The sequence below is a fragment of the Oryctolagus cuniculus genome, chromosome 7 (genome assembly GCF_051225735.1).
Source record: "Oryctolagus cuniculus isolate XC-2025 breed Fujian yellow rabbit chromosome 7, ASM5122573v1, whole genome shotgun sequence".
Taxonomy (NCBI): domain Eukaryota; kingdom Metazoa; phylum Chordata; class Mammalia; order Lagomorpha; family Leporidae; genus Oryctolagus; species Oryctolagus cuniculus.
The window spans coordinates 121,908,426-121,936,226 of NC_142873.1; the positions used below are offsets into that span (position 1 = coordinate 121,908,426).

General features: G+C 43.8%; 1 protein-coding gene across 50 annotated transcripts in view; it reads right to left on the reverse strand.

Moving 5' to 3' along the window:
* OSBPL9 (oxysterol binding protein like 9) overlaps nucleotides 1-27,801 on the reverse strand; it is a 188,901-nt gene that overhangs the window by 62,747 nt on the left and 98,353 nt on the right. For 20 of the 50 annotated variants that reach the window (XR_016211030.1, XM_070078517.2, XM_008265262.5 and 17 more), the window contains one exon: nucleotides 25,944-26,020. The exons of 1 other annotated variant lie outside the window; for it this stretch is intronic. Coding sequence is in view for 15 of the 49 variants with exons in the window: in XM_070078517.2 (XP_069934618.1) it covers nucleotides 25,944-26,020 (77 nt within the window). In the remaining 34 variants the exon portion in view is untranslated. Of the gene's footprint in view, nucleotides 1-3,479; nucleotides 3,763-4,042; nucleotides 4,320-25,943; nucleotides 26,021-27,801 lie in introns of those variants that run through there. 29 more of the 50 variants (XM_070078521.2, XM_070078520.2, XM_070078519.2 and 26 more) reach the window with 5 other exon arrangements.

The window sequence follows — 27,801 nt, forward strand, 5'->3', positions numbered from 1 at the left end:
GTGTGAACCAATGGAAGGAAGACCTTTCTCTCTGTCTCTATCTGTCAAATAAAAAAAAAAAAATTAAAAAAAAAAAAAAGCAAGTGTCATGTGGGCTCTGGTCCTAGTTTTTCAGGTCTACAGCTGTGTGACTGAGTTAAGTCTCTGGCTTCTCTGAGACTGTTCCCTTCCACTATTAACAAAAAGGGAGAGACAGAACTACAGTCTTAGAGTTTCTTCCATGAAGTCAACACCTCCAGGTAAATAACCAGAACACAGGAGCTGTCATTAAGTTATATGTTAAGTATGCTAAACACATGGGGTAACCTAACTGAGGGAAAGACTGCGTGAACAGACAACTGAGAGGCCACGGCATGTTCTAAATGTGAAGCAGTTCAAAGTGGATGCCTCTGGTAAAGCACCTGGAGCTGATTACAGACTCAGGAGAGATAAATTAGGATTAGTTTATGAAATACCCTGAAGAATATTCCAGGCAGTTGGACTCTGGCAACAGGAAGCCAGAACAGATTTTTGAAGCATAGGAGTAAAGTCAGATTTGATTTGGATACACAAGATGGGCAAGAAGTGTCCAGTGACAGAGTCTAGTCAGAAGATTCTACAAAAAGTCTAGGTGAGAGATGATGATGACCTAAATGAAATCATTAATTACCACCTAGAATAAACTGGCAAATCTAAAAGGTATTACTAAGGCAAACACAACAGGACCTGGGAAATAAGGAAGATGGAAAATAGCTTCCAATAACTAGCCGCCTGTGTGCAGCAGAACCTCAATTCATTAAAGTACTTAGGGAGGGGTCAGACATTTGTCACAGCTGGGGTGGGGTGGAGTGGGGTGGGACGGTGCTATGGAACAGCAGGTTAAAACCACAGCCAGCGATGCCTTTATCCCATATGGGCACCGGTTCAAGTCTCGACTACTCCGCTTCTGATCCAGCTCCCTGCTAATGTGCCTTGGAAAGCAGCAGAAGACGGCCTATGCCCTTGGGCCCCTGCACCCAGGTGGGAGATCTGGAAGAAGTTCCTGGTTCCCAGCTTTGGCCTGGCCCAGTCCAGTCATTGCTGCCATTTGAGGAATGAACCAACAGACTGAAGCTCTCTCTCTCCTTCTCTTTCTGTAAGTCTGTCTTTCAATTACATAAATAAATCCTTACATCTTCTGATGCTTGGGATGCCTGCATTCCATACAGAGTATCTAGGCTCAAGTCCCAGCTCCATTTCCAACTTTCTGCTAATGTGCACCCTGGGAAGCAGCAGTGATGATACAAATGTTTGGGTCCCTACCACCCTGTGTGAGATCTAGATTGAGTTCTGGGCTCCTGCCTTCTGCCTGGCCCTAGCTGTTGCAGGCACTTCAGAAGTGAACCAACCAGGAGATTAAAGAGCTCTCTTTCAAAAAAATTCTTAAAAATTTTTAAAGTTAAATATTTATGAAGGGATACCTGATACACATTTTAAGAATTGCTTTTTCAAGTACAACAATTTTTGCTTCAACCTTTATTAAAATCCTCCAAAATAAAATTTAAGCACATTGTAATAATCACAAAAACTTTTTCTACATATCCTAAGACTCACCAGAAATTATCACTCTACAATGTAAAGTTTAGATATTGGTAAAAGCCAAAATATCCCAGGAGAAATTCTAAAATTTGCTTTTCAGAATAAAGGCCTGATTATCAGACTGCTTTCTGGTCATCATCCTCTTTCTCAATCACTAGAGTGTAAACCATACAACTGCCTGATTTTCAAACTGCAGAACGTGGTGATATCAGTTTTTCCCTAGTTGAACCAAAGCTATACTGAACTCTGCTGTTCTTCATATCAACTGGGAAAGAAAGAGGGGTGGCTAATCGGTTAATTATTGAATACAAGCTTTTCACATTAAGAAAAAGCAAATCCATACCTTCTAGAACTTTACAAATACCAAAATACATGGGCAATAGCCTTCACAGCCTCCTACTTACTGAAAGGCACTTCAGGTACAACCTCATCCCTGTTCAACTTTGGACACTTTTGGAAACAGGTCCAGCTTCCCTGTTACTTTGTTTCACATTTAAACGCTTACTATATAACTGATTTTTAGTGATGCATAAATACCTTCCCTGAACTAGGAACATTAATATGGTATTGTTATTTAAGTTTTTCACTTGTTGGACTTAAACCAAAATTCAAAGAAAAAAAGATATTTGTAAAGCAGAAATAAATGAGAGATGCTAACACTATTCAATAAAGGGTTTTATTACCTAGTTAGTTCAACAGAGGCAGTGTTCTCAGAGATGATTCATAAAAAATTGCATGAAAATTCCCAATTTTAAAATTCACAGTGAGCCGGCGCCGTGGCTCAATAGGCTAATCCTCCACCTTGCGGCGCCGGCACACCGGGTTCTAGTCCCGGTTGGGGCGCCGGATTCTGTCCCGGTTGCCCCTCTTCCAGGCCAGCTCTCTGCTATGGCCAGGGAGTGCAGTGGAGGATGGCCCAGGTGCTTGGGCCCTGCACCCCATGGGAGACCAGGAAAAGCACCTGGCTCCTGGCTCCTGCCAGGATCAGCGCGGTGCGCCGGCTGCAGCGGCGGCCATTGGAGGGTGAACCAGCGGCAAAGGAAGACCTTTCTCTCTCTGTCTCTCTCTCTCACTGTCCACTCTGCCTGTCAAAAAAAAAAAAAAAAAAAAAAAAATTCACAGTGAAAGCCCCCTCTCTCCCATCTTCTCCACTGAAAAACTAAGAAGCACTTTGATTTGTTTTTAATTTCCTTAATACAGTTAAAAAGTAAACAGCTTAATCAACAAGCAAAACCGAAAGTGCAAAAATTTTTCTTGTTTAAAACAATCTCCCCAACTTTCCCTAACAAAAATACCTGTGAAGAATAGGATGAAGGATTGGGGGCGGGGGGGGGGGGCATGATTCAAAAATGCTAGTCAACTAATTACATTCAACTTTTCTACAAGCAAGCTGGTCTGAGAACCTAAAACTTCCCCACCTTCTGTTATGTGTACTCCCTAAAAACTACACCAGTTTTTAAATATATCATCACTAGCTACCCAAAAAAGCATAAAATCATTCCCACAAACAACGGCATCCGTAATTATCTCTCTCTCTCTCTCTCTCTCTCTCTCTCTCTCTCTCACACACACACACACACACACACACACACACACAATATCTCGGCAAGAACACAGTACCAAAAATAAAATCCCCACAAATATCTGGCCTACAACTGGAGAGTCTATTAATGAGGCAACTGGTCAAAATTAAGCTTTCACCTTAAGAGAAAGCTTTATTTTTGTACTTAAAATAATATTCTGAGTCAGCTTCCCAAAGGAAAAAAGTTCCACGGGGGGGTGGGGGGGAGGCAAAGTCTACGCTGCAGGCGACGACCTCTCCGTGAAGAGGAGGCCCTGGCCTCAGCCCCCACCCACCCCGGCTGAGGAAGTGGGAGAGCGCCCCGGAACAGGGGCCTGGGCAGCCACGTCGTCCTACTCACCCCAGAGGGCGGCAAGGAGGAGGCCAGGAGAGCGCGACATTAGCGCCCACGGCCTGGCCCGGAGCAGGCAGCAGGGACCCCCGGGGACTCAGGGGTGGGGGCCGGCCCCTCACCCAGACCCTTGGGGTCTACTCACTCCGCAATTGGCCAGCGAGAAAGCCATTCGCCAAGGCCCCCGCCCTCAGTGCCTCCAGGGGAGGGAGCCAAGGAATGCTCCCGAGCACCCCTTTTCGTGGTGCGGTCGGACGCCCGGCAGCAACAGGGGCGATCCGGTCAGAGGTACAGCCCGTCCCCCGCCCCGGGACTCCCGGGCCGCCCCTACCCCGGCCCCGCCCCCGCCCTGGCCTAGGGGCCAGCCGATTGGCTGGCCTTGCCTGGCAAAGAGACCCCTGGCGATTGGCCATGGGTCACCTGCTGTAGGGAGGTGAGCGGCTGACGATTGGAGGTTGGGCCAGTTTCCGAATGGGAAAGCAGCAGGGAGATGGCCACCCTTGGGACCGCCGAGTGGCGGTGCCGGCCTTCGGGACCCGCCCCGGCCGCCTACTCGTGGGGCCAGGGCTCACCTTGGGGGTTCCGCCTCGGGACACGCCGCCAGCGCTGCGCAGGCGCCTCCCCCGCTCCTGCCGGGTGAAGAAGATTCACTCGAGGGAGCCCAGCTGGGCTTCGCCGCTCCAACCCCAAGGACTCCCATTGAGCACCTACGGGAAGGCCCCAGTCACAGCCATAAACGGGCTTCGCCTACTCCCACCGGCTTTTCATCCACAATATCTTGGCAGCTAGGGAGCCTGGGCCTACAAGCTTCATCTTCATAACTGATCTTACTTCCGGAAAGTTGTTTGTGTGGAGTAGGAGGCGGGGAATTAAGGGGAGGAAGAGGTAGCCTATTAGTAAACACAAATACGGGTGCCCAAGTTTTATTTTATTAATCCAGTGAGACTTCGTAGGCCTGCTGTTGTGCCACAGTTCCATAAGGGACGTGGGTGGCTTCTGAAGATTCTTCAGGAATCCAAATAGTATAACCAAATTATATCAAAAGTTTGGGCTTCCAGTCCTCCACAGAGAATTACCTCAAATGCAGGAAATCACAAGCATAAATACTGGTTTGCAGCACAAACTCCTTTTCTGCTATTTTTCCTCATGGTTATTTATATCCCTTTCCCAGGACTCTACTAAATTAAGAATCCAGTTATTTTTTCTATTTGTGTAGCTCTACTAGTAAACCTACAACACCAGCATATTGTACAATGCACAAAGAGCTCAATCACTGCTGGCTGAAAAGGGAAGTTAAACTGTACCATGTGAAGATACCTTCAGTTTTATGTAAATTGTTCCAAAATGCCAAGTGCATTCTCTTTTTACCCTAGCCACTCTTATCCTCTTCCAGGGATCCTATTTCACTATCACTAACACTATCATCCACCCTAATATGCAAGCCATAAACCCAGTAATCATTCTAGACACCTTCCCTATCCACATTCAATCTCTCACCAAGATGGGCCATTTTTTACCTCTAAAACACAGTCCTAATTCTGTTCTCTGTCCATCACCACCACCCATTACTGGTCCTGGCCTCTTGGAATAATATTACTCTTTTTTTTTTTTTTTTTTTTTTTTTTTTTGACAGGCAGAGTGGACAGTGAGAGAGAGAGACAGAGAGAAAGGTCTTCCTTTTGCCGTTGGTTCACCCTCCAATGGCCGCCGCGGCCGGCGCGCTGCGGCCAGCGCACCGCGCTGATCCGATGGCAGGAGCCAGGAGCCAGGTGCTTTTCCTGGTCTCCCATGGGGTGCAGGGCCCAAGCACTTGGGCCATCCTCCACTGCACTCCCTGGCCACAGCAGAGGGCTAGCCTGGAAGAGGGGCAACCGGGACAGAATCCGGCGCCCCGACCGGGACTAGAACCCGGTGTGCCGGCGCCGCAAGGCGGAGGATTAGCCTAGTGAGCCGCGGTGCCGGCCTGGAATAATATTACTAAATAAAATCTTCCTGAATCTATCCTAACTCCTCCAATTCACTCTCAACACGACAGCAAAAGTAGTATTTCCATAATTAACTTCATTACTCCGTCTTGCCCCCTCCTCATAGCCAATTGAAGAGCTTCGACTGCTTTCCATTGTGCTTAAGCTACAACTCAAAATTTAACAACCATCTGCAGGGGCTAGCCCTACCTCCCCCCAACCCCATCTTTTTCCTGGTTTCTACATAAATGCCTTTTCCAAGCTTCTTTAATTTTTAAGGACTTTCCAACCACAGTGCTTTGGCACAAGCTATTCTCTCGCCTTGTCACCAATTCCCCATGATTCACTTTGTTAGGATTTGCTAGGCTACTGTGACACAAATAGTTAATTTCACACCTGGCAAACAGAGCCCCAATTAAGAATGACCAAGTAGATGTCACCATGGAATTTTAAGGACTAAGATTCTGCCAGCTCTGGCTCTTATAGTGGCCAGCTTGCCTAGGACAACCAAGCTGCTAAGAGCATGCATTGTAAATTGTTGACTTCCACAAACACCTATCAAATGAGTCTTCTGCCCATTCAAATCTACTTATCACAATGGATGTGGTTCTCTACATGTCTACATGGCCCCTTCCCATAAACAGCATAAATAGGCTGTTGCCCACTGCCTGGTGAGCTGAATCTCTTCTCATAACCCTGCCACCCCTAACCAATTGTCAGGATGGGCTACAACCTTACTTTTCCCATACCATGCTGTCCTGTCTTCAATGAAAGTCTTTTCTGCTTTAACTGGCTGCCTCCTCGTAGCCTTCTTCAGACCCTAGTCCTAAAACTAACACACTTCATTTTCTTCTACTCATCATTTCCTCTCTGCCAATGTCAATTCCTCCTATTATACTCATCTGTGGCACTCCTTTGTAGAACTTATCACAGCTATTGTTTTGTATTTGAGTTACTCTTTTTAATCAACTTTCTTGGATCATATCTTACATATCATAAAACGTTTCCATTTAAGTATACAGCTCAATATGTTTTGACAAATGTATGCAAACATGTTAAGAACATTTCCATCACCCCAAAACTTCCTCACGCCCCACTGCAGTCAATCCTGCCAAGCACCGCTGTGCTTTGTCATACTTTGATTAATCTTTATCTCCACCACTAGCCTGTAAGCTTAATGAAAAGAGGATCCTAAATAATTTTGCTCAGCACTTCAATATTTAGCAAAATGCCTAGCACATACTAAATGCTCAATTATGGATTTCCGGGGCTCGCGTTGTGGTGCAGGGGAGTAAGCCAGCACATGTGATAGAAGAGCCAGTTCAAGTCCCAGCTGCTCCACTTCCGATCCAATTCCCTGTTACTGCACCTGGGGAAGGAGCAGCCAGTGGTCCAAGGGTTTGGGTTCCGGCCACCCACATGGGAGACACAGATAGAGCTCTGGGCTCCTTTTTGGCCTGGACAAGTTCTGGCAGTTGCAGCCATTTGGGGAGTGAACCAGCACATGGAATCTCTCTGTCTCTCCCCCTCTCTAACTCTGCCTTTCAAATAAATAAGTAAAATAAAATAAATGGATTTCCTGTGGCAATACTTTCTTTTAAAAAAACATTTGATAAATATCAATTAAGCTATCAACAGTGATGCAGAAAAAAACAATTTGTGAACAAGGTCAGCGTCTAACCTTCACTAATACCCTTCTAAATTTTCCTTTACTATTTGCTTTTCTAGCACTAAATGATGTGTCTTGGGCAGCCCTAGAGACTTAATTCCATATTAGCTGATCAAGAGGTCTATATCTCCCTAGTTCTATCATACTATACTATATTGTACTGTACTCGTTGATCCTATCAGAGACATAGTACTTATTTACATAATTCTGGCTTATCCTTTCCTTCATGTCCCTATGACTTTGCTTTCTCATTAGACAGAAAGATTCATGGGGTTATCAGGGATATTGTATTTAACAATGCCCAGCAAAATGTCAGCTTTTTCATTATAAAGTGTCTTGCAAATGTCCCATCACTATCATCAGAAGTACTTTAAAAATCTAATTTTGACAATACACTGTAAATACCAAAGTTCTATAAAAATGTAGTGGACCTAAATATCATTAGTTTTTGTTATTGACGAATGTTAACAGTAAGGATAATGGCAATAGGAAAGATAATCTATGGCAGTGTGCTGACCATAATTTTGAACTTTCCTCGATTGCATATATGTAAAATTCTATGTTATGGTTACATATTTAAAGAGGAACCCAGCTCCAGTCCAAAGTCTTTATTTTCAGTTTAATACTAGAGGTAGCTATTTATTGCACATATACATAGAGTTCTCATACCCCTAAACTTATATGAAGTTAGTATGCATAAAACATGAAGCATTTAAATTAAAAATAATTATACAAAGCAAAACAGCTGTGCCAAGAAGCTGTAACCAAACTGTCATCTCCAAAGTTGTTTGAAAAATCTACAAGTAGTTTCATTTCAAATAAAAGTTAAATGGGGAACTGTATTGTGGCTAAGCAGGTAAAGCCATTGCCTGCAACCCAGGCATCCTTAAGGGCACTGGTTCACGTCCCAGCTGCTCCACTTCCAATCCAGCTCTCTGCTAATGACTTGGGAAAAGCCCCTGCCACCCATATGGAAGACCTGGATGAAACTTCTGGCTCCTCGTTTCAGACTGGCTCAGCCATGGCCATTGGGGGCACTTAGGGAGCGAACCAGCAGAGAGAAGACCTCTCTCTCTGACTTTCAAATACATAAATAAAATTTTTTTTAAGATTTATTTATTTGAGAAGAAGAGTTACAGACAGAGAGAGAGAGGTAGAGAGAAAGGTCTTCCATCCACTGGTTCATTCCCCAAATGTCCTCAAAGGATAGAGCTGGGGTTGATCCGAAACCAAGAGCCAGGAGCTGCTTCCGGGTCTCACACCAGGGTACGGGGGCCCAAGCACTTGAGCCATCTTCTACTGCTTTCCCAGGCCATGGCAGAGAGCTGGATAGGAAGTGGAGCAGCCAGGACTCGAACGGGCGCCATATGGGATGCCGGTGCTGCAGGTGGAGGCTTAGCCTACTATACCACAGTGCTGGCCCCTTCATATTATTTAATTGGCAGGGGTTTAGGAGAGACCAACTTTTCCATCCACTGGTTCACTCCTTAAGTGGCTTCCTGCTTCTGTCTCTCTGTCTTTGTGTGTGTGTGTGTGTCTCTCTCTCTCCCATTTATTCTGTCAACCTGCTTTTCAAATAAACAAATCCTTAAAAAAATAAGTTTTAGTTATATACAATAAGTATGCCATTTGTAAACTGTAATTTTTTTTTTTAATTTGAAAGGCAGAGACTGAGAGATAAACAGAGAGAGATCTACCATCCACTACTTCACTCTCCAAATGTCCACAATGTCCAGGGATGGGCCAGGCCAAAGCCAGGAGCCAGAAATTCTATCTGGATCTCCCACATGGGTAGCAGTGACCCAACTACTACTTCTTCTTTTAAAAAAAAAAAAAAAAAAAAAAAAAAAAGATTGATTTTATTTATTTGAAGGAGTTACAGAGAGAGGTAGAGACAGAGGGAGAGAGAGGTCTCCATCCACTAATTCACTCCCCAAATGGCTGCAACAGCCAGAGCTGAGCCGATCAGAAGCCAGGAGCCAGGAGCTTCCTCCGGGTCTCCCATATGGATGCAGGGGCCCAAGGACTTGGGCCACCCTCTAATGCTTTCCCAGGCGCACTAGCAGGAAGCTGGATCGGAAGTGGAGCAGCCCAGACTCGAACTAGTGCCCACATAGGATGCCAATGCTGCAAGCCAGGGCTTTAACCCGCTGCACCACAGCACTTGCCGCAGGACCCACCTTCTTAAGGCATCACTTGGTGCTTCCCAGAGTCCACATTTGCAAGAAGCTGGATGTAGAAGCAAAGCCAGGATGTGACCCCAGGCACTCTGATATGGTGCTAAACAACATGCCAACCAGTGTACCAAATGTCACTCTCTGATGCCACTTAAACTTTAAAATTATTTTAGATGAACACTGTTGCCCTGATTTTTACAGGTAACACTCTGCATTGGTCACTTAACTTTATCCTGAAACAACTTGCAGATTTCACTGAAAACACTTGAGTTGCTAAACTAGATAATACCCAGATCATTTTCAAATCAAAACAAAAAACAGTGAAACTGCTTAGTATTGTCTAAATTAGTTTGTACCTCAAATGTTCCATCTTCAATCATTACAGTTTTATATCAGGATTAGAAAGTTAAATAAGAAACATGTGTTTCTCATTAGAGAAAGCTGGAGAAAAACTACTGTATTTGAATTCTACTTAATTTAAGTTTTGTAAAAGCATGTGTTACTTATGTCATTGCTTTTATACTTTTTAAAAAATTCAATTCTGATTGTGATTTTATTTTCTTCATTACACTAGACTGAACTCCATAAAGACAGACTCTCTGTAGCTTTATTCAAAGTACAAATAGTACAGTGAATGGAACACAGTAAATGCTCAAAAAATATTTACAAATATGAACGTTCATGTATCCTTGATCAAACATGCACTTTAAACATATTTTTAACTTTATAAAAATACAGGAAAATATATAATAAGATTTCCATAAAAATGTAGATTTAAAATACATTTCAGTTTAAAAGAATAATTCTAAAACTGGACCACTTGTTCTTAGTTGTTTCCTGAGAGTTCAAGACAGTGCAACATAATTCATAAGAAAAATGAATCCTAGAATGCTAAGCTACAAATTAGTGGCCAGAAATTTGCCTGCCATTCTAAACAGCAATGGCACTAGCAACAGCCCTAAGGAGAATCTTCTTTCGCTAAATGAAACCTGAGTAACTAGCTACTTCTCCATGCCACTTTGCCTGTGGAAGAGATCACTTATCTACATCATAATCAGTTCCCCTAGGAAATAGTTTCAAGGAGAAAAACAAAATACACTTATTTTTCTATACAATACAATATTAAGATTTAATGAGGCCAGGAGAAATTGAATAGTATGTTGAAGAAGTTAATTATTCAGTGAAGTAGTTTACCACTAAAGAAAAATACTCAAGAGATTTCTATTAATCTTTACCCAGTTAGACACATAAGCCACTAGTTAACAAAAGAATCAAAGCATCTCAATACTAAAGATTACTGTCCCAACTACTGTCCAAAATTATAGCTCAAATACTAATTTTGTGTTCCTCTGTAACAGAAGTATGACAAATATGTAATTACCACACCTGAGTACCTTCTTTTGAAGAAAGACTTCATAATAGCTCCATTGCTTTTCCAACCTTAATCTATATTTCTATCACATCTCCTCTTTATATAATGATGGTTTTGCCCTCAGACTCTGTATTTCTGTGAGCTTTTTACTTGCCATCTCTGTTGCCCTTAGCCATATTCTGGCACAACACATCACATCCTTTGTTTCTTAGTCCTTCAGCCAGTGAGGGCAAAACTTACAAAATTATAGGACAATAACCATAAAATTCCAATTTAGTAACCACTTAAGATGCAGTCTAGAGTAGCCTACAAAAACTAAAAATATGAGGACATAAAAGCCCTATTTCTTGGCCCAAAGAACAATCACAAAAGTCATTATAATAGCATAAAAAAATTAAAGGGGCTGGTACTGTGGCATAGCAGGTAAAACTGCAGCCTGCAGTGCCGGCATCTCATATGAGCACCAGTTCAAGACCTGGCTGCTATACTTCCAGTTCAGCTCTCTGCTATGGCCTGGGAAAGCAGTGGAAGATGGCCCAAGTGCTTGAGCCTTTCTTGCACCCATGTGGGAGACACAGAAGAAACTCCTGGCTCCTGGCTTCAGATTGGCCCAGCTCCAGCCATTGCAGTCATTTGGGGAGTAAACCAATAGATGGAAGACCTCTCTCCCTCTCTCTGTCTCTGCCTCTCTAATAAATAAATAAATAAATCTTTAAAAAATTTTTTATTAAATATATATAGCATAAAACTAAAAACCTTCAGTCTGTACTACTCAACTGAACATCTACATAAGCATTTCAAACTGGGATATACAAAGCCTCGAATAATTTTATGTTTTTATTAACTGATAATCTATAAAAAATTAGCAGAACCACATATGGTATCAGCTTATTAACAACCTTAATAGTAACTGAAAACAAGTTATTCCATTGCCATACTTGTCATTACTGGGGTAAATGAAGACTCTGAAAGCTTTCCCCTCCATTTAATCAGTATCATCAAATATCTACTGAACACTCTGAGAGGCTAGGAAGAGGAGATTAAAAGGTTCAGTAGCCCTCCACACCCCCATGCTCCCGATTTCCCTTTAAGGAGCTTCCTAATTCGGGTGGGTAAAAAGAGAAAAAAGATACCATAAGCTAACATACAAGTTCAGAATGACTATTGGAAGCTCAACTTCCATCTGAGTTGAAAGGACAGAAATTTTAGTTGTCATCTCCCATCTTCAAAATACCCTAGTTACAGGCCGGCGCCGCGGCTCACTAGGCTAATCCTCCGCCTAGTGGTGCCGGCACACCGGGTTCTAGTCCTGGTTGGGGCGCCGGATTCTGTCCCGGTTGCCCCTCTTCCAGGCCAGCTCTCTGCTGTGGCCAGGGAGTGCAGTGGAGGATGGCCCAGGTGCTTGGGCTCTGCACCCCATGGGAGACCAGGAAAAGCACCTGGCTCCTGGCTCCTGCCATCGGATCAGCGCGGTGCGCCGGCCTCAGCGCGCCTGCCGCGGCGGCCATTGGAGGGTGAACCAACGGCAAAGGAAGACCTTTCTCTCTGTCTCTGTCTCTCACTGTCCACTCTGCCTGTCAAAAAAAAAAAAAAAAAAATACCCTAGTTACAATTTGCTGAAACCCAAAGCAGTAAAAATAGGAAGAGAGAAAACACAGAAGGGGAGTGGGGTTTGGAAAGAAGAAATTCTCCAGATGAATTTACAGTTATTCAGAATACAAAGAAGAATGGAAATAATTTTTGTTGAGTATTTCCAATATAGAAGACATTATATGTCAGAGATATAGTTCATATTATCTTATATGTATGTATAGATATAGAAATAGATAGATAGATAGATTTATTATTTTAAAGGAAGACCTACAGGAGAGAGAGAGAGAGAGAGAGAGAAAGAAAGAGAGAGCTCTTCCATCTGCTGGTTTACTTCCAAAATGGCCACAACAGCTGGAGCTGGCTAGGCTGAAGCCAGGAGCCAGGAGCTTCTTCTATATTTCTCACATGGGTGCAGGGATCCTAGGATTTGGACCATTTTCCACTGCTTTCCCAGGCCTTTAACAGATAGGTGGATTGGAAGTGTACCAGTCAGGACTCAAACTGGCACCCAGATTGGATACCAGTGCTGCAAACAGCAGCTTTAGCCACTAGGCCACAACCCAGACTCCACTTCATATTATCTTAACACAACTATTTTGTTGAGATTTTATATCTACTTTTAAAGATGAGGAAAATGAATCTTTTTTTTTTTTTTTTTTTTTTTTGACAGGCAGAGTGGACAGTGAGAGAGAGAGACACAGAGAGAAAGGTCTTCTTTTGCCGTTGGTTCACCCTCCAATGGCCGCCGCGGCCAGCGCACCGCGCTGATCCAATGGCAGGAGCCAGGTACTTATCCTGGTCTCCCATGGGGTGCAGGGCCCAAGCACTTGGGCCATCCTCCACTGCACTCCCTGGCCACAGCAGAGAGCTGGCCTGGAAGAGGGGCAACCGGGACAGAATCCGGCACCCCGATCGGGACTAGAATCCGGTGTGCCGGCGCCGCAAGGCGGAGGATTAGCCTAGTGAGCTGCGGCGCCAGCCAAAAAATGAATCTTAAAAGAAATCAACTACTTATCCCAGATTACACAGCTAGTAAAGGGGGCAGAGCTAAGACCCAGATCGGGTTCACCTGGACTTGAAAGCTTTTCTACTCTAATACGCTGCCTTTCAAACCAAATTCAAGTTTGAACCATATTCAAGTGCCTGTTGGGATTTATAGAAATATACTATCAATAAGATAGGTTCTTTTTCCAGCCTCATGAAATTTATAATCTCATCAGGGAGATGAGTAATATATTATATTATTGAAACAGATAATGGGGGCTGGCACTGTGGCGTAGCAGATAAAACCACCACTTGTAGTGCTAGCTTCCCATATGGGCACCAGTTTGAGTCCCTGTGGCTCCACTTTCAATCCAGCTCTCTGCTGATGCATCTGGGAAAGCAGTGGAAGATGGTCCAAGTCCTTGGGCTCCTGCATCCATGTGGGAAACCAGAAAGAAGCTCCTGGCTCCTGGCTTCAGACCAGCACAGCTCTGGCTGTTACAGCCATTTGGGGAATGAACCACGGGATGGAAGCTCTCTCTCTCTCTCTCTCTCTCTCTCTCTCTGTCTTTCAAATAAATAAATAAATCATGAGGAAAAAAGAGATAGTGCTTCTTGGCCTTTTGGCTAAGATCAAGTGTTTTTTTTTTATTTTTTATATTTTTAAAAGATTTATTTATTTACGTGAAAGTCAGAGTTACACAGAGAGGAGAGGCAGAGAGAGAGGTCTTCCATCCGCTGGTTAACTCCCCAATTGGCTGCAACGGTCAAAGCTGCACCAATCCGAAGCCAGGAGCCAGGAGCTTCACCCAGATCTCTCGTGTGGGTGCAGGGGCCCAAGGACTTGGACCATCTTCCACTGCCTTCTCAGGCCACAGCAGAGAGCTGGATCGGAAGTGCAGCAGCCAGGACTTGAACTGGCACACATATAGGATGCCAGCACTGCAGGCAGCAGCTTTATCTGCTAAGCCACAGCACTGGCCCCAAGATCAAGTGTTAAAAAAAAGATAATGTATGTTAAGCCCACACTGTTCTGGCACATAAGAAGTAATATATATTTACTTAAACACACACAGAGTCATACACACATATGCTTACACACACATATTCCACACACAGTGGAATATTATTCAGCTATAAAAGAATGAAATTCTATCATTTGCAGAAAATGGTTGTAACTGGAGGACATCATGTTGAGTGAAATAGCCAGACACTGAAAGATAAATATTGTATGTTTTCCCTTACTTATGGGAGTAAAAAATTTTTTTAAAAAAGTTAAAAATAGGGGCTGGCGCTTTGGCATAGTGGGTAAGGCCGCTGCCTGCAGTGTTGGCATCCCATATGGGTGCCGGTTCATGTCCCGGCTGCTCCACTTCCAGTCCAGCTCTCTGCTATGGCCTGAGAAGGCAGTGGAATATGGCCCAAGTCCTTGGGCCCCTACAGCCACGTAGGAAACCCGGAGGAAGCTCCTAGCTCTTGGCTTCAGATCGGCTCAGCTCTGACTACTGCAGCCATTTGGGGAGTGAACCAGAGGATGGAAGACTTCTCTCTTGCTCTCTCTCTCAGCCTCTCCCTTTCTCTCTGTGTAATTGTGACTTTCAAGTAAAATAAATAAATCTTTAAAAAAAAAAGTTAAGGGGCCGGCACCATGGTTAATCCTCTGCCTGTGGTGCCAGCATCCCATATGGGCGCCAGTTCTAGTCCTGGCTGCTCCTCTTCTTTTTTTTTTTTTTTTTTTTTTATTTTTTTTTTTTATTTTTTTTTATTTTTATTTTTTGACAGGCAGAGTAGACAGTGAGAGAGAGAGACAGAGAGAAAGGTCTTCCTTTGCCGTTGGTTCACCCTCCAATGGCCGCCGCGGCCGGCGCGCTGCGGCCGGCGCGCTGCGGCCGGCGCACCGCGCTGATCCGATGGCAGGAGCCAGGAGCCAGGTGCTTTTCCTGGTCTCCCATGGGGTGCAGGGCCCAAGCACCTGGGCCATCCTCCACTGCACTCCCTGGCCACAGCAGAGAGCTGGCCTGGAAGAGGGGCAACCGGGACAGAATCCGGCGCCCCAACCGGGACTAGAACCCGGTGTGCCGGCGCCGCTAGGCGGAGGATTAGCCTAGTGAGCCGCGGCGCCGGCCGAACTGCTCCTCTTCTAATCCAGCCTTCTGCTATGGCCTGGGAAAGCAATAAAAGATAGTCCAAGTCCTTGGGCCCCTGCACCCGCATGGGAGACCAGGAAGAAGCTCCTGGCTCTTGGCTTTGGATCAGCGCAGCTCCGGCTGTAGCAGCCATTTGGGGAGTGAACCAACGGAAGGAAGACCTTTCTCTCTGTCTCTCCCTCTCACTGTCTGTAGCTCTACCTCTCAAATGAATAAATAAAAATCTTTAAAAAAAAAAAGTTAAAAATAAAATTGTCCTGCATGCCCTATAAAAATTAGAGTACAATAAAGTCATCTTTAAAATGAGAATAATAATGCCTCCTTTCACATGGGTTTATATGAGCATTCAATGAAATAATCTAAGCAAAAACACAGCCTTATACATACATATTCAAAATATATTTATTAGAGTTATTACTACCATATATGCAGGATAAAAAAATTCTCAAATACAAAAAAAGAGAAGTGCTCAAATACTAGTTGCTTCTGTTATTACTATATAGTTGAATGTTATATGGACTATGAGGAAGTGGCAAGTATAACAGAAGGAAGTAAGATACTTCCTTTTTTTTGTTTTTTTTGTTTTTTAGATTTATTAATTTACTTGAAAGGCAGAGTTACAGAAGCAGAGGCCAGAGAAAGAAAGAAGTCTTCCATCCTCTGGTTCACTCCACAAATGGCTGCAACAGTTGGAGCTGGGCTGGTCCAAAGCCAGGAACTAGGAGTTTCTTTGAGGTCTCCCATGTGGGTGCAGGGTTCCAAACACTTGGGCCATCCTCCACAGGTTTCCCAGGCCATAGCAGAGATCTGGATCAGAAGAGGAGCAGTTGGGACTAGAACTGGCACCCAGGCAGCGGCTTTACCTGCTACACCACAGCATCAGCCTGAAATTTCTTTTTATAATAGTGAAATTAAAAGAATTAAGAATTAAGGCAGGGTCAGTGCTATGGCATAGTAAGCTAAGCATTTGCCTGCAGTGCCAGTATCCCATATGGGCACCAGTTTGAGTCTCAGCTGCTCCTCTTTTGAGCTAGCTGATGGCCTAGGAAGGCAGTGGAAGATGGCCCAAGTGCTTGGGCCCCTGCACCCACATGGGAGACCCAGAAGAAGCTCCTGGCTCCTGGCTTCAGAGCAACCCAAGTCTGGCTGTTGTAGCCATTTGAGGAGTTAACCAGTGGATGGAAGACCTTTGTCTCTGTATCTCCCTCTCACTATCTGTAACTCTACTTCTCAAATAAAATGAAAAAAAGTCTGAAAAAAATAAAAAGAAGAATTAATGATCCAGTATTGTGTGCAGCTGGTTAAGCAGCTGCCTGTGACACCAGCGTCCTGTAGGAGTGCCTGTTTGATTCCTGGCTGCTCTGTTTCTGATCAAGCTCCCTGCTATTGTGCCTAGGAAAGCAGCAGAAGATGGCCAAAGTAGTTGGACTCCTGCCACCAAGTGGGAGACTGAGGTGGAGTTCTTGCCTTCTGACTTCCAACTTGGCCCAGCCTTGGCCAGTGGGGAGTGAAACAGCAGATGGGAGATCTTGATCTCTCTATTTCTCTCCCTCTCTCAAACTGCCTTTTGAATAAATAAATCTTAAGAAAAAATAATAAAAAGTAGTATATGTGAATGACTGGCAAGAATCTAACAGGCAAACTTGAGGAATGTGGATGGTGTTAGTAAAATGACACAGTCTTATCTGTGATCTACACCCGGAACACCATCCTAGGCTCTAGCCCTCCCCCTGCCACCGCTGCCATTGCTGGAAGCCAGGTGACCACATGGCCCAGCCACAGGTATCAGTTCAACCCCCAAACAATTGGGATTCCCTACTCCTACTTCCCTGCATGCACCCCAGCAAAGGTTTAAGAGGACCTGTTCCTAAACATGTGCTCTCTCATGACCTCTCTCTCTTAGGCTCTCCTCCTCTCTCTTACTCTCTTGCCCTTTCTACTGGCCTGTTGAGCTTCCCCCACCTGACAATAAACCTTTCCTCTAACTCCAGTGTTTGGTGTGTTTTGTGGCAGCCTTACAGATGGTGAAGATTTGGAGAGAACATCATGAATAAATGCAAAAAACAAGGAAGGATTTCAGTGGGGAATATCAGGTAAATGCAAGGACAGGAGATGGAAAGGTAGGTTGGGGTCAAATCAAGAGAGCCTATGGGGCTGGCACTGAGGCATAGTGGGTAAAGCCAACGCCTGCAGTGCCAGCATCTCATATGGGCGCCACTTCAAGTCCCGGTTGCTCCACTTCCAATCCAGCTCTCTGCTATGGTCTGGGAAAGCAGTGGAAGATGGCCCAGGTCCTTGGGCCTCTGAACCCATGTGGGAGACTCAGAAGAAGCTCCTGGCTCTTGTCTTCAGATCAGTGCAGCTCCAGCTGGTGCAGCCAATTGGGGAATGAACCAGTGGATGGAAGATCTCTCTCTCTCTCTCTCTGCCTCTCGTTCTCTGTGTGTAGCTCTGACTTTCAAATCAATCTTAAACAGAGAGAAAGAGAGAGAGAGAGTCTAATATCTCCTAATAAGAAGTTTTACTTAGTCCCACATGTAAATGTAAGCCTATAGAGGCTTTTCACAGTTACGGATGCCTAAATATCATTAAGCGAGGGTTCTTCACTTATAGGATGAAGAAAAAAATAAATTCAAGAATATTAATTAAAAGGGCACAAGAAATACAGCAGGCATTATATACCAAAACCCTAAATTAGGGTGATGGCAACAATAGCCAAATTGCCAAAGTGAGGAGAAGATGAGGATGAAAGTGATTCTAGGAAAGCCCCAGGTCTGACAGATTAAAAATTATCACCTAACTCTCAACTTTGAAAACTCAATGATTCAGAGAATAATGCTGTCATTAAAACAAAAAATCAGATACACATGGGTTTAGGGAAGAACGATGGGAACAGCTCAGACTTGGCCATGCTGAAACCAAGTTCCAGGGACTCTTCTAACCCATAAAATCCAGAAAGAAGAGCATGACTAAATCTACATACTAAAAGGTTGACACACTGGCATCCCATATGGGTGCTGGTTTGAGACCTAGCTGCTCCATTTTGAATCCAGCTCTCTGCTATGGCCTGGGAAAGCAGAAGATGGCTCAAGTCCTTGGGCCCCTGCATGCACGTGGAAGACCCGGAAGAGGCTCCTGGTGCCTGATTTTGGATTGGCCCAACTCCAGTGGTTGTGGCCACCTAGGGTATGAACTAGTAGATGGAAGACCTCTCTCTGCCTCTCTGTAACTCTACCTTTTAAGTAAATAAATAAATATTTAAAAAAATAAAAGAATAACAACAAAAAAATGGAAGCCTTAGTTATTAAAAAAGAAAAAGATTTATGGGGTGAATGTTTAACCTGGTAGTTAAGACTTAACCAGAAACCACTTAGGATGCTTGTATCCCTTTTCAGAGTACCTGGATTCAATAACTGGGTCCAGTTCCTGATTCTAGCTTCATGCTAATGCACTCCTGGGAGGCAGCGGCGATACTTCAGGTAACTGAATTCCTGTCACCTATTCGACAGGCATGGGTTCAGTTCCCAGCTCTGGGCTTTAGCCTGGAGCCTAGCTCCGGACATGGCAGGCATTTGGGGAGGGAACTGACAAATGGAAGATCTCTGTTTGTCATGACTCATTCTCTGTCTCTCTCCCTTTCTCCTTCTCCCTCCTTCCCTCTCACCCCCACCCCCCACCCCGCTTCATCTGGCTCTCTCTCACTGCTTCTCAAATAAATAAATATATTTTAAAATGTTTTTAGGAGTTGCCTGCAAGGCTAGCATCCTATATGGGTGCCAGTTCAAGTCTCAGCTACTTGTCACTTCCGATCCAGCCCCCTGCTAATGCACCTGGGAAAGCAGTGGAAGATAGCCCAAGTCCCTGCACCACCGTGGGAGACTCAGAAGAAACTCCTGGCTCATGGCTTCAGATTGGTGCAGCTCTGACTGTTGTGCCAATCTGGGGAGTGAACCAGCAGATGGGAGACTTCTCTCTCTCTGCCTCTGCCTCTCTGTAACTCTGCCTTTCAAATAAAATAAATAAATTAAAACAACAACAACAACATGAAGTCTGGAGTTTGTATGTAGTGTTAACCCTGGGAAAGAGTGAGAGTATTTTTTTCCTTGAAATGCACCCAGTAGAGAAATAAAGTAGAGGTGAGGTCACTAAAAACTCTAAAGAAGAAAGGTCTTTTGCAATGAAGTAAAACAGGCTATATTTAGTTATTGAATATAATGAAAAGATAAAATGCGAGGATTCAATTGAAAATCAACTATAAGTCAATAGGAAGAGTGTTCACAGTAATGGATAGCTAATTAAATTTAGACAAAATAAAAACTGTGAAAGCTAATGCCTAAAATGAAATCTTGTTAGTCTTGTAACTCCTAACAGAAGTCGAAGTAAAAACAAAACAAAAAGCAGACAGTGGGGCCTAAGGAAAAGGGACCAGCATGGTATATAGCCTAAACTGTCCAGTGACAAGAACTCTAAGGGTAAGAGGCCAGCGCATAGCTGCCACCTGTGGTGCTAGCATCCCATATGGGCACCAGTTTGAGTCCCAGATGCTCCACTTCCAATTAGGCTCTCTGCCAAGGCCTGGGAAAGCACTGGAAGATGGTGCAAGTCCTCAGGTCCTTGCCCCATGTGAGAGACCTGGAAGAGGCTCCTGGCTCCCACCTTTGGATTGGCCCAGCTCCAGCCATTGCGGCCATTTGGAGAGTGAACCAGTGAATGGATGATCTCTTTCTGTCTCTCTGTAACTCTGCTTTTCAAATAAATAAATAAATCAAAAAAAAAAAAAAAAGAATTTTCAGGGTAAAAGCAAAAATCATATTGAAAAAACAGACCATAAAGGCTATAATGGGGAATTTGATAAAGCTAAAAAGTCACCACAGTGAGTGTTGGTCTCATCAGTTGAACAAGCCATCTGCAATGCCAGCTTCCCCTATCAGGGTACAGGTTTGAGTACCAGATACTGTACTTCCAATCCAGCTTCCTGCTAATGCACCTTGGGAAGACAGTAGAAGACAGCCTGAGGACCTGGCTATCTTCCCATGACGGGAAGACCAGGAGGGACTTCCTGGCTCCTGGCTTTGGCCTAGCTCAGACCTGACTATTGTCCATCTGGGGAGTTCAACAGTGAATAGAAGATCTCTCTCTCTCTCTCTCTCTCTCTCTCTCTCTCTCTCTGTGTGTGTGTATGTGTGTGTGTGCTGTTCCCTCTCACTCTCTCCCTGTCTTTCAAATAAATAAATCATAAAAACAAAACAAAACAAACCCTAAAATGTTACTAATGAGGAAAAAACAGAGAAGTAGAGCTCAGACCAAAATGAGAGAAGATTCAGAAGAGGTGAAACAGTAGCAGATGAACGAAGGTGAGAAAACTACTGCCAAAGAGAAAATACTTTTTAATAAAAAAATAAAATAAAATAAAATATAAAGGGGCAGGCATTTGGTGCAGCAATTACCTTGCCACTTGGGATGCCCACATTCCATACTGGCATACCCAGTTCAAGCCCTGGCTACTTCATTTCCAATCAAGCTTCCTGCTAATGTACACCTTGGTGAGCAGCAAGCTTACCCTTGAGCCCCTGCCACCCCATTGGGAGAACTGGACTGAGTTCTAAGCTGTTGGCTTCAGCATGGCCCAGCCCAGGTATCATGGGAATTGGTAGAGAAAATTAACGAATGCAGGATCTCTGCCAGTCTATTTCTCTCTATCTTTCAAATAAAAATGAAAAATAAATAAAAAATTTAAAAGAGAGAAAACAGTTTTTAATTTAACAGTTTGGAGACGATACAGCTCCTAGAAATGACAAGGCCAATGCAGTATAGTTTAATGGCTACAAAGTTCAATAGAAAAGTAGGACATGTAAACGTGACAAGGTCAAGCGTTAGGGAAGCAGTGCTATGTAATAGAGGCTTCCTCATTTGGGGACCAAAATTCATGTTTTACGAGATTTTGTTATAAAGTCACAAAATAATTGAAGGAAAATAATCTAGTACAATAGTAGACAGTAAGACTTATTTAAAAGGAGGTTCTTGCTATCACTTAATTTCCTCCCCATGCATTTTAGAAGACAGCTCCACGAGCGGCCATCATGGCACCTATAGAAAGCTAGTATATCATACATCTCAGAGTAGTCAATAAGCCAAAATGGAAAAGCAATCTACACATCAAGTGTTTGTTCATTACTTCCTTACAATTCCTTCATTTGATTCAAATTTACTAAGCACTATTTGAATATTAGCACAATGAGAAGAAATGCTAGGAATAGTTATCAGTAATGGCAATTAACTTTAAACAAGTTCTTACTATAGCTAGACATTATTTCAACAGTTTTTAATTAACTCATAATCTGTCAAAACAACTGTCTGAGGCAGGTTCTTTTACTGTTCTCATTTGATACATGAGGATACTGAAACAGGAATTTGAATTACAAATTATAAATTACAGCTCATTTGAATTACAAATAACAGTTAATGGTTAAGTACAAACCTAGACATTTTGGCTACAGTGAAATTTTTTTTTTTTTTTTGAAGGCAGAGTTAGAGACAGAGACAGAGTGAAAGGTCTTCCTTCCGCTGGTTCAACCCCCAGATGGCTGTTACAGCCGGTGCGCTGCGTGGATCCGAAGCTAGGAGCCAGGTGCTTCTCCTGGTCTCCCATGCGGGTACAGGGCCCAAGCACTTGGGCCATCCTCCACTGCACTCCCTGGCCACAGCAGAGAGCTCGACTGGAAGAGGAGCAACCGGGACAGAACCAGTGCCCCAACCGGGACTAGAACCCAGGGTGCCAGCGCCACAGGCGGAGGATTAGCTAGTGAGCCACTTCACTGGCCTACAGTAAAATTATTTAACATACTTCACTATCTCTTGGGGCTGGCACTGTGGTGTAGCAGGTAAAGCTGCCACCTGCAGTGCCAGCATCCCATAAGGGCGCCGGTTCAAGTCCCAGCTGCTCCATTTCCGATCCAGCTCTCTGCTATGACCTGGGAAAACAGTAGAAGATGGCCCAGGTCCTTGGGCCCCTGCACTCGTGTGGGAGACCCAGAAGAAGCTCCTGGCTCCTGGCTTCGGATCCGCACAGCTCCAGCCATTGAAGCCAACTGGGGAGTGAACCAGCGGATGGAAGAACTCTCTCTCTCTCTCCCTCTCTCTCTCTCTGCCTCTCCTTCTCTGTGTAATTCCTTCAAATAAATTTTAAAAAAACATATTTCACTATGTCTAGAAAGAGAATTTTTTGCCAAATGAACAATTAACCTCAAAAAAACCTTAAAAGGTTCTATCCTGTCCATGCATTAAGCTTAGACAAAATATAAAGTACTCTTTTGTATCATATATACTTTAAAATATCAAAACTATCAGAAATCTAGATTTCTCAAGGTTATTTTATCTTCCCATTATTTTCAGATGTATAAGTGTTCATCTTAGCAAAAGTTCAGAAATTCCAAAACTGGATTAAATGGAGGTATCTGACTTTAAGGAGTCTACATCTTAACTGGGGAAGCAGGAGGTGTACACACAGGGTCTTCAAAAAGTCCATGGAGGGGCTGGCACTGTGGCATAGCGGGCTAAACCTCTACCTGCAGCACAAGCATCCCATATGGGCACTAGTTTGTGTCTCAGCTGCTCCTCTTCCTATCTAGCTCTATGCTTATAGCCTGGGAAAGCAATAGAGGATGGTCCAAGTGTTTTGGCTCCTGTACCCGCGTGTGAGACTTAGAAAAATATCCTGGCTCAGACTTGCCCAGCTCCAGCCATTGCAGCCATTTGGGGAATGAACCAGCTGATAGAAGACCTTTCTCTCTGTCTTTCCCTCTCTCTCTGAATTCTGCCTCTCAAATAAATCTTTTTTTTTAAAAATAAAGTCCATGGAAAACGTGTATATTTTTAAATATTTATTTATTTGAAAGGAAGAGTCACAAAGAGATAGAGAAAGGATATATATATATATATATATATATATAGAGAGAGAGAGAGAGAGAGAGAGAGAGAGAGAGAGATCTTTCATTTGTTAGTTTACTCCTCAGATGGCCTCAATAGCCAGTGCAGGGCCAGGCCAAAGCCAGGAGCCAGGAGCTTCATTCAGATCTCGCATATGGGTGCAGGGGCCCAAGCACTTGGGCCATCTTCTACTGCTTACCCAGGCCACAGCAGAGAGCTGGATCAGAAGAGGAGAAGCTGGGACTAGAACCACGCCCATTTGGGATGCCAGTGCTGCAAGCCAGGGCTTTAACCTGCTGCGCCACAGCACTGGCCCCCTGCTAATTCTTTTTTATAGTCCCTTAATAACCACATCCTTTTTCAAATTTATTTATTTATTTATTTGAAAAACAGTTACCAAGAAAAAAGGAGAGAGCAATGACTGCAGCTGCACCACTTTGAGGCCAGGAGCCAGGAACATTTTCTGGGTCTCCCATGTACCCACTTGGGCCATCCTCTACTGCTTTCTTAGGCACATTAGCAGGGAGCTGGATAGGAAGTGAAGCAGCAGGGATTCGGACTGGTGTCCATATTGGATGCCGACACCACAGATGGTGTCGGCTTAAAGTTTAAGCCTCTACTTGAACACTTTCCTTTTTTTTTAACGTCTATTTAATAAATATAAATTTCCAAAGTACATCTTATGGATTACAGTGGCTTTTCCCCCCCATAACTTCCCTCCCACCCACAACCCTCCCATCTCCCGCTCCCTCTCCCATTCCATTCACATCAAGATTCATTTTCAATTATCTTTATCAGAAGATCAATTTAGTATATATTAAGTAAAGATTTCAATAGTTTGCACCCACAAAGAAACACAAAGTGTAAAGTACTGTTTAAATACTAGTTGTAGCATTAATTCACATTGGACAACACATTAAGGACAGAGATCCTACATGGGGAGTAAGTGCACAGTGACTCCTGTTGTTGACTTAACAAATTGACACTCTTGTTTATGGTGTCAGTAATCACCCTAGGCTCTTATGAATTGCCAAAGCTATGGAAGCCTTTTGAGTTCGCCAACTCCGATCTTATTTAGACAAGGTCATAGTCAAAGTGGAAGTTCTCTCCTCCCTTCAGAGAAAGGTACCTCCTTCTTTGATGGCCCATTACTTGAACACTTCCAAATGAGAGGTAGATTACTATCTTAGAGGACTTGAGATGCCCTGTGCCACTTTATCTAATCAAGCCAATTCTGGAATAGGGCCAAGATAGAGAAAAAGAGTTATAAAACATCAGTTTTCCACAATTCAATCTTCTAAATCAAAATAATCAAAATATTCTATAAGCTCCTTCATTGGAAATTAAACATAGAAAAGTATCTGCAGAGTGGTAGAGTAGACATCTGTTGCTCTTGTCACTTGAGCATCTTTTTTTCTCTATTCTGACTTTGCTTGTGGTGGTGTGGGGTAGAGCTGACACACCTTTCACCCCCATTAGCTATGTGTTATTTGTGAATCCAATAATATCTCGGCTCTGGAGTGGCTCTGTGAATGTAAAATTATGATTGGTTAGGATTGGATTCATGGTTAAAAACTAAGGCAATTAGGGGCCAGCACTGTGGTGCAGCGGGTTAACACCCTGGCCTGGGCACCGGTATCCCATGTGGGTGCTGGTTCAAGGCCCAGCTGCTCCGCTTCCAGTCCAGCTCTCTGCTGTGGCCTGGGAGAGCAGTGGAGGGTGGCCCAGATCCTTGGGCCCCTGCACCTGCATGGGAGACCCGGAGGAAGCTCCTGGCTCCTGGCTTTGGATTGCTACAGCTCCAGCCATTGTGGCCAGTTAGGGAGTGGGCCATCGGATGGAAGACTTCTCTCTCTCTCTCTCTCTCTCTCTCTCTCTCTCTGCCTCTCCTCTCTCTGTGTAGCTATCTATGGTTTTCAAATAAATAAATAAATCTTTAAAAAAGAAAAGCTAAGGCAATTAGCAATAATCTTGTTTATTCTACTAAGATCCAGAAAGAACAACAGCCTCTATAAACTCAGAGCTCCTACAAGTGAGGCTGAAATTACTGCATCCATTTTATCATCATAAACCTATCTGAATCTGTCAAAATGGAGCCAAATCAGAAAAAACGAAACCTAGAAACAGAGATTGAGTCCTCACAACATTAAATATCTACGTGAAACTATACCTAAATCAGATTTGCTTTTTTAAAATCTTGAACCAGTTTGGATTATGTTTTTATTTTCTCTTTTATCCTAAAGAGTGCTGACACAGATGATAACAGACAAATCCTATAAACAGAAAATTAGGTCAACTTCTCAGGACTTATCAATTATTATGCAAAATTATACAATTTGGCTATATAAATAACCAACTATAGATACTAAATTTTAAAAATGAATCTGCCACATTTTAACATAGCATTTCACTTTCAACATCACTTTGTACTGTCTTGTTTTTAGACAAAAATCAATATTCTATCATTGAGAAATATTTTACCATATAAAAAATAAATAACTTTATAAAATTTTAAAGACAAGAATAGGCAACTCAGAAAATAAAAGTTCTCATTGCATTGTGTCAGAGTTATTTAAAAATACAGAAAGTAAACACACAAATACACTAATGAATGATGCTGAAGCCATGTAAAGACTCTTACTTGAAGCTGGAGAGTATGCCGAAGAATTGTTTCTTCTAAGGCATGGATCCACTTCTCTCGCTCATCTGCATCACGAGCTGAAGTGAAAGATCATAATTTTATAATTATAAAATTTAAATTGTGTAATTTTATAATTTATAAAGTTTAATATCTACAATATGTCTCCATATTTGAAAGTAAACTTTAACAGTGATATTAAAAGGTGTTTAGTATACAATTTCTTTTTTTTTTTTTTTTTTTTAATTCTTGACAGGCAGAGTGGACAGTGAGAGACAGAGACAGAGAGAGAAAGGTCTTCCTTTGCCGTTGGTTCACCCTCCAATGGCCGCCGCTGCGGCCGGCGCACCGCACTGATCCGATGGCAGGAGCCAGGAGCCAGGTGCTTTTCCTGGTCTCCCATGGGGTGCAGGGCCCAAGCACCTGGGCCATCCTCCACTGCACTCCCTGGCCATAGCAGAGAGCTGGCCTGGAAAAGGGGCAACCGGGACAGAATCCGGCGCCCCGACCGGGACTAGAACCCGGTGTGCCGGCGCCGCAAGGTGGAGGATTAGCCTATTGAGCCACGGCGCCGGCCTAGTATACAATTTCTTTTATAAAAAATTATTTTTTTTTATTTGAAAGAGAGAGAAAGGAGGAGACAGAGAGAGAAAGAGATCTTCCACTCACTGTTTCACTCCCCAGATGGCCACAAAAGCCAGGGCAGGGGCAGGGCCAGGCCAAAGCCAGGAGCCAAGATCTTCATCCAGGTCTCCCATATAGGTGGCAGGGCCCAAACACTTGGGCCATCTTCTGCTGCTTTTCTTAGGCCATTAGAAGGGAGCTGGATCAGAAGTGGAGCAGCCAGGATATTAACTGGCACCCATATGGGATGCCAGTATCACTGGTGGTGGCTTTACCTGCTACACCACAATGCCAGCCCCCTAGTTGTGCCATTTCTTACTAGATTCATCTAGATCCATCCTTATCTAAGTACCTAATATCTAAAAAGATCTTATATCTAAGTAAATACACAATCTACTGGCAATAATTTGTAACAAACAAATTTGTGGGTTTTTTTAAAGATTTATTTTATTATTTATTTGAAAGAGTTACACAGAGCGAGGAAAGGCAGAGAGAGAGAGGTCTTCCATCCGCTGGTTCACTTCCCCAGTTGGCTGCAATGGCTGGAGCTGTGCCAATCTGAAGCCAGGCGCCCAGAGCTTCTTCCAGGAATCCCAAGGACTTGGGACATCACTACTGCTTTCCCAGGCCATAGCAGAGAACTGGATCAGAAGTAGAGCAGCCGGGACTCAAACCGGTACCCATCTGGGATGCTGGCACTGCAGGCAGCAGCTTTATCCACTAAGCCACAATGCTGGCCCCCAAATTTGTGTTTAATTATAGCAGGCTAAATAGGTCAGACCAACTTTCTTTTTTTTTTTTTTTTTTTGGACAGGCAGAGTTAGATAGAAAGGTCTTCCTTTTTCCATTGGTTCACCCTCCAAATGGCTGCTGCGGCTGGCGTGCTGTGCCAATCCGAATCCAGGAGCCAGGTGCTTCCTCCTGGTCTCCCATGTGGGTGCAGGGCCCAAGCACTTGGGCCATCCTCCACTGCCTTCCCAGGGTACAGCAGAGAGCTGGACTGGAAGAGGAGCAACCGGAACAGAATCCAGCACCCCAACCGGGACTAGAACCCAGGGTGCTGGCACCGCAGGCAGAGGATTAGCCAAGTAAGCCAAGTTCTGGCCAAGACCAACTTTCTACTGAGAACAACTAGAAAAGTTGTACTGATTATTAGAAAGCAACTGGTCAAACACATCCGAAACCAACAAAGTTGTAAAGAATTACCAGGCCAAGATCTGGAAGAAGATAAACATCT